Source organism: Dryobates pubescens, chromosome 11 (assembly GCF_014839835.1).
Source record: "Dryobates pubescens isolate bDryPub1 chromosome 11, bDryPub1.pri, whole genome shotgun sequence".
NCBI lineage: Eukaryota > Metazoa > Chordata > Aves > Piciformes > Picidae > Dryobates > Dryobates pubescens.
Window position 1 is genome coordinate 23,079,021 of NC_071622.1, and position 13,172 is coordinate 23,092,192.

General features: G+C 39.4%; 1 protein-coding gene across 1 annotated transcript in view; it reads right to left on the reverse strand.

The window, feature by feature from the left end:
• OLFM3 (olfactomedin 3) overlaps positions 1–12,943 on the reverse strand; it is a 47,702-nt gene extending 34,759 nt beyond the window's left edge. The window contains exon 1 of the mRNA XM_054165529.1: positions 12,653–12,943. Coding sequence (XP_054021504.1) covers positions 12,653–12,721 — 69 coding nt within the window. The 5' untranslated portion in view covers positions 12,722–12,943. The remainder of the gene's footprint in view (positions 1–12,652) is intronic.
• Positions 12,944–13,172: the final 229 nt, after the last annotated feature.

Genomic DNA, 13,172 nt, shown 5'->3' on the forward strand with positions numbered 1-13,172 from the left:
TGCAGTGAAAGAAAACCAGTACTGAAAGAAGAAAATAAAATTATTCTTCTCCCCAGGGACTTGGAGTGCAGTGTGATTGCATTTTTCTGATAAAATATCTTTAGTAGGTAGGAAAAATAAATAAAACAGAGAACTTCTTTTAAAATCCAAGGATGTAATTTACTTCCTTTTTCCCATTAAAATAAATTTATGTATATGTGCTCATTATTTAATATATTATTTAAATTTGTTATTCCTATTCAGGTGAATAAATGACCTCAAAAATCTGGTAAATGATGTTGCAAGAAACTATAAAATTAATAGGAAAGAGCTTTTTCCTTTGGGGCAAGGTACTTGAGACTGATAGCTAGCCAAAGAGTGACAAACCCTGGTAACAGCTGTAAATCATATTGTGTAGGATTCCGTTTCAAATATAAAGTAGCTTATTCCTTGCTTTGCTTTCTGACACATTTCTCAGACACATGTTGAAGGAAAATCAATTGCCTCTTTGTCCTTTACTCTTCCCTGTCATTGAGTAGTACTTAATATTCTTCTGTCTTTGGTGACTGATCCATTTCCCCCACTTTTTATCCTTGGGTGTACACAATCACTCAGAGATCCCTTGCCTACTTTCTCTAATCCTTCATAACTGTCTGACATTACTTTTTGGAAAGTACAAGAGTAGCACATATTTCTCATCCACAGCGCTCTGTCGAACAGATACTGCTTTGTAAGCGTTACTTAACTCTGGGGTGCTTTTGCAATGAACAACAGTAGGGACTAAATCTGAGTCTGAAGAAAACAGAAAAAAAAAGGCAGCAGTGGAATGCTTTAGGCTGTATCCCACTCTTCTCAGAAGTGCTGAGAACCCCATCACAAAGTTAAAAATAGACTCCATTGTAGAGTTGATAGTAAGGCTCAGCAGATAATTTGATCTAAAACAATTTAACAAAGCTAGTTTCTTCTTTTACTAGAATCAGTCTGCAGACAGAATACTATTTTCTGCAACATTTCTATAAATAATTCCTGGTGCGTAGCTATTTTATGAATAATTCACAAACATGAATGCTAAAAATTGGAGCTACTTTGGATTGATAAGCCATAAAATATATTCATATTTCTTAAACGAGTAAGCAAACTCTGTTATGCTGTACAAATGCAAGTACAAATTAGAAACTCATATTCAGTTTTGCTTGCTAGAGAAGGTATACAAATGACTGTAACCTGCATTTGTTTAAAAATTGGAATGACTATTTGTGAAAGATTTTATTTCTGTTTTCATTCCTACATACCAAGGACAGTGCATTTGGAAAGAAAGATACCAAATCACTTGATCTTTTTCATCCTCATTTTCTTCAAAGGCATCTTGCACTGATGTGCTTGTCCAGCAAGAGATAATCTTTGACAGGCATGGGTCTGCTGACCTAGTCACAGGCATGTGACACAGTCACAGGCACATCCTAACTCACAAATAATTGATGTTCCAAGGGAGAAATGAACCTAGCCCTGCTGCTGTGGCCATTACCATTTCTTCTAACATCTCTTGGTTTTGTCCTTAATGGACAAACAGCAAAAGCAATCACCAGTGTAGTTTTAATAAAATCTATCCCAGCCTTAGTCTGGTTTGGTATTGTTAGTCTTAATTTTAAAATGCTCCTTTATTAATAGGTCAGCACCTTTATGAAAGACAAAACAGTCCTCAAGATACTATTTTTTTCCCCCCAACATTTCCCTGTTTCCAGGGTGTTCCCAGTAGAATTATGTATTTTAATCTTGCATTGTATCATTTGGGTTTCCTGTTATCTTCCCTTGCTGAGCCTGTTCTTTCCACTTTTCAGATTACCTAGTAAATTTTCCACAATGTGCTCACTATTTAGGACATTCTGTGAAGTCCTTATTGCTGCCATCCTTCTTCCCATCACAAGCTACTGCTGTATCACAGCCTCTTCATTCCACATTGATTTTTTGCTTTATCCTATGAGGACAGTCTCTCATGCATTCAGCATTTATAATACAGGCACAGTTCAGAAGAAATCATTTTTGTGCCAGGTGACAACTAAAATAGGAAAAAAGTATTTAGATGCTTCTATCTACTGAATTCTGATTTTGTGAGTTTTGAGCCCTTGGGAGTTCTCACAAGCTGTTAGCTCTGAGTTTGGCCATAAGCCCATATAAGGCTAGTTATGGCTATCTAACTAGGTTTCCCAATACCTTGCTTTCAGAAGTCTCAGTGCCCACTGACCACTAGGCAGTCAACAAGTCAAGCTTCTGGATGTACCTAGCATGTATGTACAGCTCAGTCTAGAGGCCATCAAGAGATGTTTCAGTTGTAGAAAACAACTTTTGCAAGAGAAAAGTACCAGAAATTATACTATGGTGCTGGTTCTCACTTCAGACTCAGTGGTGCAGAAAATTAATAAGAAAGGCACAGTGAAAATGATGATGTGCTTGCCTCTGAACAAAACCCAGTACAGGTCAGGCATAAATATATATATATATGCAGTTCTTAAGCTTGTATTGCTCCCTCTGTGCTACACCTATGCTGCCCAGTTATGGTAACATCCATAGTGCAACTGGGTACATGACTACACTGGTTTCCTGGAAAGGTTTTCCTCTGGCATGCCTCAAGATAAACAGTGCAGATGGTCTGGCATGTACCTTTGAATTGGATTTAGAGGTCACTTTTACCAGTCAGTAGTGGCATAGCCTGTGTCCCCAGTTGGGAGTTTAAGGGCATTATTCTGAAGTTCACATTACCTCCAGTGTTATCCTTGGTCTTCCCGCCACTTACTCTTCAAGTAAGTTAATCTTCAAGTAGAGTTTTGTGATGAACAAGCACCATGGCATCCACATACTGTGGAATCAGCCTTTTCTTTTGTCAGTCAAAAATTCCCCCAGCATCATTGACTGTAGGTCTGAGCATATTGGTCCTAATGAATACAGAAGTGCAAGGGCTTTATGACTGGAAATGGGGAAAATGTGCTCTGTTGGTCTAAGGATGTCTCTAACGGCATGTTGACAATTTTAAAATGCTCTGAATTCAAAGAGGAGTTCAGCAGGAAAAAACCTCAGAGACTAAAGTGATATGTCTGATGTCTAAATATGAAATGATTGGGTAATTGTATGTATTTTTTTTTAAATATAAAATAACCAAGAACATTATTTAAGGTATTTCTCAAGCTTATGTTTAAACCAGTGGTAGGAGACATGCTGATCATTAGTTCCTCCTGCTACAGTAAATGCTTTATTCAAGCAGATTTGTGTTAAAAGATGGCCTCCCCAAAACAACCAATATATGAAAAAGGGTATCTTGAGGCAGTGGTGGTTTGTTTTCTTTCCCTTCCAATGCTTGTCATGAAGCATTGTCGCTAAACTGATATTAATTGAAGTAACTGTTCCAGAATTTGGATATGTGCCCTTGGAAGCAGAGCTGAAAGTCTTTCCAGTCCAATGAACACATTATTAGATCTGTCTGTTATGGACTTACAAGTAAAATCAAACATGTATGGTGTATGAACCGTAACCATGTGAACTCTTGTAATCTTGGGGTGTTTTCCTTAGGTTAACAGTGCATTTGGCTAGAGATGTTCTTAACTGTAGCTCAGCAAATGAAGTGATAGGGAGGGGACTGGAGGAATCTGTCAAAACTTAGCAAAACTCTTCAGAATCTCTCAATAGAAAAAATACCAAAAAAGACAACTGAACAGGGCAGGAGGAATGCATACTAGTTAGGGTGGGCTGTAAAGAACATGGCTAGTCAGAACGCATTTGAAGATTGCCAACAGGCAGTGTGCAGGTACAATGTAACAGCATTTTGGAAGGAGGAGAAGCAGATGAAACTAGCTAATTAACAGCACATTCTTCACAGAGGAAGTAGAAGTACTAGAAAAAGATATCACATTTACTGTATCCTGGGAGTAATAGTGAGGGGAGTCTGCACAACCCTTTACTTCTCTTAGTAAATTAATTGCTGAAAGTATGTTAAGTAACTGCTGTTCAAGATAAATCAGTTATCACAGTAGAACTTACGTCCAGGCTGAATAAAGTGAATATAATGCTGTAACTGACACCTTGAACAACACCTTTTGTCTATACTGATTTAAAAAGTAAACCAGAGTATATTAGAAAAGCTAACTCAGAAGAATATAATCTGTTGAATGATGCTGATCTCACAGGAAATGTAACTTTACCTGGAAACAAATGACCACAATTTTGAACATTCTTTACAACATGTATTTTAAAATAATTCTTTGGCTAAGTTGAGGTGACAGAAGTAACTTTCAGGCTTAAATTTGCTTTTCAGAAACCTTTTCTCTGAATATTTCCAAAAAGCTTTCAATTCATTGTCAGTCTTGAGTTAAATATGTGCAGGGCATTTTACAAATAATTCAGGAGGTCACAGTCCTCTAAGAAAACAACTTGGCAATTCTGATTTTGTTAATTAGTATTTTGTCATTCGTGTCTACATTGATATTATTGATGGAATCATTTAAATGTTATTTGGTATCTGTGTTTTTTCTTATTTAATATTGCTATGGACTTTTGTGGTCTGAGTTTATGTGATTTTTTTGGTAATAAGACAGCAGGCATAATCAGTAGTTGATTTCTGCAAATGTGAGTTAGTTACCAAATACTCAGAGTTTCCTGCTCTACGCTTCAGAAAACAGCACACGTTGGAAGATGTTAATTTGCTACTCTGCCTGACACTATTCCTTGTGCAAGTGCCCTGAAATACTCATGATGACAGAAACCAATATTGATCTGAGATCTCATTATAAACTTCTCTTGCCCTTGCTTGAGAGCCTATACCTACAGCTGTACCTACATCTTTGAGAATATAATTTATTCTATGTAGTGTATATGAGTCAATACAGTAGCTCAGTGTTTCAGCTGTGCTGTTTCCTATGTGTTTTGTTGGAAAAGGCTCAATAGTTTATATTGAAAATGCACAAAATCTTATTATAAGATGGTAGAATTGTTAAGAGTAACGTGTAAGAAATTATACAAAGTTAATAGGAAAAACAATTGCAGTAGGGAACTGAACAACTCCATTAAATATGAATAAGCAAGTCTGACAGGTTTGGGTTTATAATGAGATCTCAGGTCAATACTATTTGCTGTCACCACAGGTATTAATGTATTCTAAACATTCTTATTTCTGTAAATCCAATTTTAAAACTGAACTCCAACTCCAATAACATGTGCAATTTCATATATGCAAAATTAATGCTTGCAAAGGATTCACTAAAACACATTTAAAAGTATTTCCCTAAAGCAGTAGTTCTGTAAAGGCTGTCATGAAAATCTAGATAAAACTCTGGGTTTCAGTAATGTAAAAATATGCTGTTCACAGTGTTGCGATTGGCACTTAAGAAGAGTACATGAAACTGCAGACCTCTGAACTTACTCTTTTCCAATTGTTCTGGCTCCCTCCTTCTAGCCTACTTGACAGCTTCAGAAGGATGTAAACAGTTTCCCACAACCATAGCAGTGAAGTGGGCTGCTTATTTTCAGAATTTTCTTAAGCTACTATTATGCTGACTGATGTCTGCTTTTCAGTGAAATAATTAAACAGAAATACTACATTTATAGTCACAGTTACAAGGATTTGTTTGGTTAGAAGGCAGTGCAGCAGACAGATCAGCTGCTTCTGAGGGGAGTGCAGGATGAAAACATGTATTTGTGTTATCTGGATCAGCTTTTAAGTTGGTTAAGTGATTTGAAAGTCTGAAAAAGGCTCAGAAAGGGTCAGAATATTAAAATTAATTTCTCTTGAGGAGAAAGTTTTCAATAAATAAATAGGAGTGCATATTTTGTGAATAATTACATAATATGTTTTTCTTTTGGTGTGTGTGAAAAGACATAAATGCAGAAGCAGTTGGATAGGAGTTTACAAAATTCCATATCCATAGGCCTGGCATTTCCTATTTAACCTACTTTCAGCTGTAACTCAAGTTCCAATTTATGATTGTTTACTGACTTATGACTTATGCCTGGTTGGTTATTTTGCTTTTCTGGAAAGTAAAACTCTGCTATGAAGAGGGCATAGGCTAGCATGAATAAAAATGTATGCTATTTGTGATACCACCATGAAGCTTTACCTAATGAAACTCCAACAGCCATTAATACAGTGACCTCCTCAGCATTAACCTCTTGTATCACCAACATGTTGTGCTGTTTCCTCCCCTAAGTATGCACATTTTGTGGTGTATTTAGTTAAGGGATATTAATCAATCCTATTGTCAAAAACAATTCTATTAGGAATGTTATTAGGAAACAATTTCTAGTAGCTGAACAGCAATGATGAAGACTACAGATCACTTAGTTGTAGTCAACACACAGCTACCTAGAAAAATGCTGGTACCTTCTTTGTGTGATGTATGGGTTATTGGCCCTGTCTTTAGTGCTGTTCCCAATGAGATGGGTTTTTGAATGAGGGTGAGATAACCCATACAGGGACCTTCATTATTTTGTGTTTGGGTTTCTTGGCCGTTTGTTCCAGACAGAAATATGAATTCTCCAATTCCACACAGAACCAAGTTAGACTTTAAAAACCTTTAATTACAGGAATAAAATAATGACAACAAACCCAGTAATGTTTTTGAGCCAGTCTCAATCGTTAGGATAAATGATGCTACTGATAGTAAGTCAGTTGCCTTTAAGATTGTAGTCGCTCATGAAAAAATCTGAGGCTGCAGTCCCTGCTTACAGTGAAGCGTCACTGATTCTTGGAAGCATTGCTGTGAATTAGAGGTTATGTGCAAGATCAGCCTGCTGGTTTTTTACATAAATTTCTTGACACTGTGCTGCGCACAACATGAAGAAATAACCTTGGCATTGTCTTTGCTTGGGCTTCACCATCACACCCACATTATAATACGAATCTTAAATTCATCAACGGAGACAAACGCTCTCTTAACTGAACTACCTGGGTTTGATTCCTGCGCCTAGAAATGAAATTAACACCTTTATTTCAGACAGTGAAAGGCATCAAGTGGGCATCACAGGTGGATGAGTGTCCTTCAGAGAGCTAAAGAAAATGTTTTATATTCAGAATTGTTAAGTTGCAATTTTTACTCCATTTGTAAATTAATGTTCTATGCAGCTTGCACTACAAACCAGCCACCTTTACACTTCTGTTTCACATTCTGTCTTTGTGGATAACACACATTCACCCTTCTGGTTAATATTAAATATGTTCTGGTGCAAATATGATAAACAAGAGAATCAGCTTTCTGAACTGCTGGTAAAAATAGCTTCGTATTGAAGTAAAAGGAATTGTATCTTCTGAAAAATGAATTTCTTTATAATGTTAGGAAAATGTTCCGGCTGGCTGAGTGGTTAAAATATTTATTGTCTTTTTTTTTTCTATTTTTTTTTTCTTTTTAGGAAACTTAACAAAAACATTATTAATGCCACAACAAAGTACATGAAGATTGATGTTCTGTACTTTGAGAGTTCTTAAGAGACCTCCCTCTGAACGCATTAAGATAATTTCCTCTCAGGAAAAAAAAAAAAGGTGAGTAAAAATACTGAAGGGGCACAGAGGGGGGGGGTGTTTAATAAAAGAACTGCTTTTTGGAAAATGAGGTCGTATCAGGTGAATAGTAAGTTATTCTGAGGGTACACCAAATGCACACTTAATAGCTGACCATGTGGGAAATAGTGCACACTGTATCTGTATATTAAATGAGTACAATTTAAGCTCTTTGATCTCCCTTCAGAATTCTGGAAGTACATGTTCTAAGTCCTGAATGTTTTTCTGTAGACCATTCAAAGTATTTTGAAGAGTAATGTGTACTGCTACTGTATGTCAGAACTTTAGAAATAGAAATAGCAGTAGCAGTATTAGCCTCTTGTGTCTTGGAGAACTAAGAAATCTGCTGGTAGAGTTCTTAGGTGGAATGATTAAAAGAATTCCAAAAATATTCTGTATTCAAATCTACCACACACAGTCCTCACTTTCTCTTGGTTTCATCTTAGACAAGAAATCCACTGCCTTGTGGGGTGAAGCAGTAGGGTAGATTGCTGTTCTTGTGAAAGATGGTCTTTGAGAGTACTCTTCCCAGACTGCTGGTGCAAAGCTCTCCACAGGGCTTTTGAATTTAATCTGGCTTGCAGTGAAGACCTAGTGAGAATGCCTAAGTGAGGCCTTGAAGCATTTTTGTCATGCTATGGTGTTGAAAAATGGAATTTCAGTGCCCCAAATAGATCGGAGCCTCTCAGAGGACTCCCTGTTCTTTTCTTAATAGGCCCCTTATGAACTTCATGGATTTGAGCTTGAAATTTATAAATGTGTTAAATCTGTATGCAACTAGAAGCACCAGTTTTGGAGCTATAGCTGGATGTCTTTTGAACAGCTGTTATACTGAACTTCTGACAATCACCTTCTCTGCTTCAGATTCTTCTTCTTTGCATATTTTATGAATTGTTCCTCCTTTATTGGCTTATGACTCGACCATTGCAGGGGAAGTTAGCAGTGTTAACAACAGTCTCTGTTTTTTAACCCATTTACTGAAGTTACTTGAGTGATGGTAAAATAACTGGAATGAAACCTGGGAGAGGCTCCAGGATGTATTGATAGTAACAGGATGTACTTCCATGACTGCTGAATCATGTTGCTCAGAAATGGGAGAGCAGACACCAAGCGAGAGTTAACCACATGCAGCAGTTAAAGATTTAGAGCATTCTTAAATCGCGCGGGCTAAATAACTGTACACAATTTTCACATTGACTAATTACTAATACTGTAGGAGACAAGGTAAATTAGTTTCCAAGTAGCTATTTGAGATTTCCATTTAATTTTGCAGTGCATTGTGGTACTATGAGTCATATTTTCAGCAAAAATAGTGTATGATGGTAACCCTTGTTTGTACTTAGTGTTCTTGTCACAAAATCTCACAATAGAGATGCGTTGCAAGGAAGCATTAAAGCAGCACACTCTTGCTGCCAACAAGTGCTTGAAGTCTAGGAAAAAGATTGTAGTGGCTAGTTCTGTAGTATTGTAGATTTTGAAAATCTAGAAACAGCCATTACAATGATCAAAATCAAAGCTTACGCATTCAAAAGTAGATGACCGTTTTCAAATTTGCTTTTAGTTAATATACTCAACCATCCTATTGTTCCAAGTAGTGAATACAGATAGCAGTTGCTTTCTGTAACTGTCCTTAATGATACAATAATCAGCTTCTCTTTGGGATTGTACTTGGCAGTCTTCTGAATTTTTTGTGTGAAATTCAAACAATTGCAACCCAACAGATGTTGGACATACAGTCATTATAAAAGTTAAAAGAATGAAGTTCATTAACTGCATTGAAAAATGAAGATTTTTTTCAGATGTATGTAAATTGTTTGAAAAAGTAAAAATGCCATTTAGACTAAAACCTGCTGAGCTTCAGTTCTATGTGCAGCAGCATTGCATCACTATAAAATGCTTGCTTGGTTATACTACTGTGGTTATCAAATGATGACCAGCAAAAGCAACCCTTATAACAGAAGACTACTATACATACTACTAGTGGTCATTACAGAAAACTCCATACCTGTAGAAAAGCAATACAGAGATGCCATCTAGCAGTTACTCTTAGAAATTTCCTAATAGTTAATAGTTTCTTCTTTCAAGATACTGCACTTAAGTGTAGGAGAAAAGGAGGATTTTATATTCCAAGTCCTTTCCCTATAGCTGGCTTCCTGCCAAATATCCAGCCACCCTGCTGGAAAGAAAACTTTACTGAAATATATTACCAAGAATAATTATATTTTCTTTTATTTTTTCTATGTATATGAAGAGAAAAATTGATAACATTCAATAAGTCTCTTAATACTGATACTCTGTAATTAGCACTAAGAGTGTTTAAAATTAAACAGTAGAGAATTGTGACTTGTTAAAGAAGAATATTCAGTATTTTATATCATGTTTAGCAGGGAAAAAAACCAAACCAACAAATAAACAAACAGAAATATAAAAGCAGGGACAGTAAATTAGTATGGCTGAAATAAAATGTTCAGTGCTCCAGAGATGTAAGAATAAACTCTGTGTACTTTTGTTGCATATTTTACCATAAGATGGCGATACTTAAACACTTCACTGTCAGTAAATAACCCAGCAAGCGTAGTATAAAAGCCTTGTCAGAATAAGAGTATCTGTGGACAGTAGTCTTGAGTCAGCAATGCACTGGTACTAAATCAAAGAGATGTTTTTTTTTCCCAGGCTTTATTTTAAGTACTTGATCAGTAAAATGTGTTACTACTTGAATATTAATTGCGCAGGACATTGTGTATACTTTGAAATGTCTGATGTGATTTATTTTCTTAAGCTGAACAGTTAGTGACTGTCAAGGGCATGTGAAAAGTTGCCCGTCTAGTCATGGGCATATTGCATGAGTCTTACTTGAAATTTAACATCCCCTTGTTTCCTGCAATTAATTTCATATAATATAGTTGCTTCCCAGCCTGCAGGGAATGAAATTATTATTCCATTTCAATTTAGCATAAATCAAGATAAATAACTGAGCAGTACTTCCATTTCTAAAGTGAGGTTTCAGTTACAACTTGTATTTATTTGCTAAAAACCCCCAAAAGTCTGTAAACATTTTAATATATTTTTTCACATACATATGAAGTCTGTTTTCACAGTAAAAAAACCCCAACACCTAAATTATAATTGGCCATGTGGCATCTTTTTTATGCTTAATGTGGTGCAGCATCTTAACCAAGGATCTGAGTAACCATTTGATCTCATGTTTTTATTTTTGAAAAAAAACCCAACAATTTAGCTCCCATCAACACCAGACTTTGATTAAGGGTTCTTATTTTCACATAATCTTAAGGACTTCTGAGCTTTCTAGCTCATGATCCCTTCACAAAGTGAAAAGAGTCTGCAATGAACATTCTAATGTCCCTGAAAATGTCAGAATGATGAATAAAAGGCCATTTTTATGCCCCCTGCTCAGCATGCCACAGCAAAAAGGGCTAGGAGCAAAGTTTCAAGAGTTAATTTATGCCATTTTATTCCAGTGGCTTATCCAGCTTTTCAGTACTGTATGGTGACAGACATAAAATGGAGCATTTCTTCCCACTGTTATTTTGGGGCGTATCTCTGACCCAGAAACTAAAAGAATAATTCTTCCAGCTGAAGTTAATTTGCTTCATTAGTGGTTTTATTCTTCTGTAGATAGACAGTGATACCAATTTTGCTAACTGTAACAGAGATAGAATAATAAAGAGTAATGACACGTGGAAACCTGTAATTATAATGTTGCCATGTGCTGTGATTCATGCAGATGTGGGACTCCTGTGTGCTGCCTGCTAAGTCTTGTTACAAGACATCACAATAGCTGATACTGTCAAACGGCCTCTATTTATTAGTACTGACATAATTATTCAATTAATATTCTTAATCCTAAATCATCTCCTGCTTTTTTGTCACTGTATTTTACTAATTAAAAAGTGGTCAGAATACTGCAGCTGTAAATGAGATTTCCACTGAATGGCTTTTGAAGTTCTACCTTTATATTTTTTGAAGAGCAACACCCCTTCTGTACTGTAGGAAATTTAATACATGTTTTTAAATGATCAACTTATGTAGTTAATGGCTTTATTGTAAAGATAAAAACCTTCCAGAAGAGCTGAGCATTGCTTCATACAGCTAGCTGGTACCTGGTAACCCAGTATGGACTGCTACTGGTAAGGGACTGCAGTGCCTTAAGAATGTTTTCTCTCTTATTACTTTTTGATAACGCTCACAGTTACAAGATTGCATGTCACAAAAAGACAGATGTGACAAGTTCCCCATCTCTAGGATGCAGCACTCCAGGCATCTGCCAGCCTAGGGGGTTTCAGTCTTTATTGCTTTTAAGTGGTAGGGTGCAATTCTGATTTTAAAAAATTAAGCCACATGCACAAACCAGGTTGCATGGCTAAAACACATTGTTTACTTTTCTCGTTATTTCAGTATCAGGTGTGATCTTTTGGTCACCTGCGGCACTCTGCAGCAGCCTGGAGCTATGGGACTGAAATCGGTGTCTGTACGTGACGCCATCGGTTCCGCTCCGAAAAAAATATTTCCAGCCGTAGGGTGTCGATCCCCCGTTTCAGTGCCTAGCTGCTCCGTGCGAACCGGTGTAGTCACCTAGCACAGGAACTGCCGCTCTGCCTTGAGCCGGGTAAAGCGCTGCTCGCTTCAGCTGGACAGCTCCGGCCTGGAGCAGCGGCAGCGCTTCTCCCCACGCGCACCCTGCCCACCTCTGCTCGGTGCCTCTACAGAACTCCTGCGTGAGGTCGTGCCGGGTGGGGGGGGGGGGGGGTGTCGTGGGAGAAGGAGGGTGCGGGGTACGGGAGTACATGCTTTGCACACCGATGCCGTGGGCCCCGCGGCAGCCTGCCCGCGTCCCTAGCCCGTCTGACCGCTTGCATCCGCGCTTCCCCGCCGCGCACCGCGCAGCTGGTAAATCCCGGTACCAGGGCCAGCCGTCTCCGCCACCAACTCTCACGCCTGGTCCATCGGACAAACAAGGGCAAGCCACCGCCTCTCCCTGGAGCCATCCAGCAGCCCGGTGGAGCCGCATCGCCCGCTACCGCATCTGCCGTGCGCGACCCGGCACTGCCTGTCCTGCTCCGCCGCTGCGGGGCCGCACAAACTCGCCGTCCGCGGGGGCGCCCGGCCAGCTCCTACCTTGGACAGATCGAGGCTGGCCAGCAAGGACAGCAGCAGGAGATTGAGGATGTTGGCGGACGCCCGCATCCTGACCCCGGGGCTGCCTCTCCGCGCCGCTCCTCTCGGTCATTCACTCCGCTCCTGCTGCAGCGACCGCGCCGGCAGCCGCGCTTTGTGCCCGCCCGCCACAGCCCGAGTGGAGGCGGCAGCGGCAGTCGCCCGGGGGACGCTCATTCCGCGGGCGGCCTCGGCGCGGGGAGGGCGGGCGAGGACAGCGCTTGCCCGTGCTTCCGGAGCGGCTCCGCTCCTCCGTCCCACCCCCGCCCCTCCTCTCCGCCCTCCGCCAGCCCCCCGCCAAAGTTTGGGCCGGGAAACGGCGGCACAAGCGCGGCTGGACTGGCGCGAGAAGTGGGCGGCGGATGTGACATCACCGCCGCCCCGGGGGAGCAGGGCTCGTTAGCGGGGGCGGCCGGGGCCGGGCTGCGCCACCGCGCTGCTGAGGGACTCCAGCAGCCGCAGGGGTAGGGCGGGTGCGACC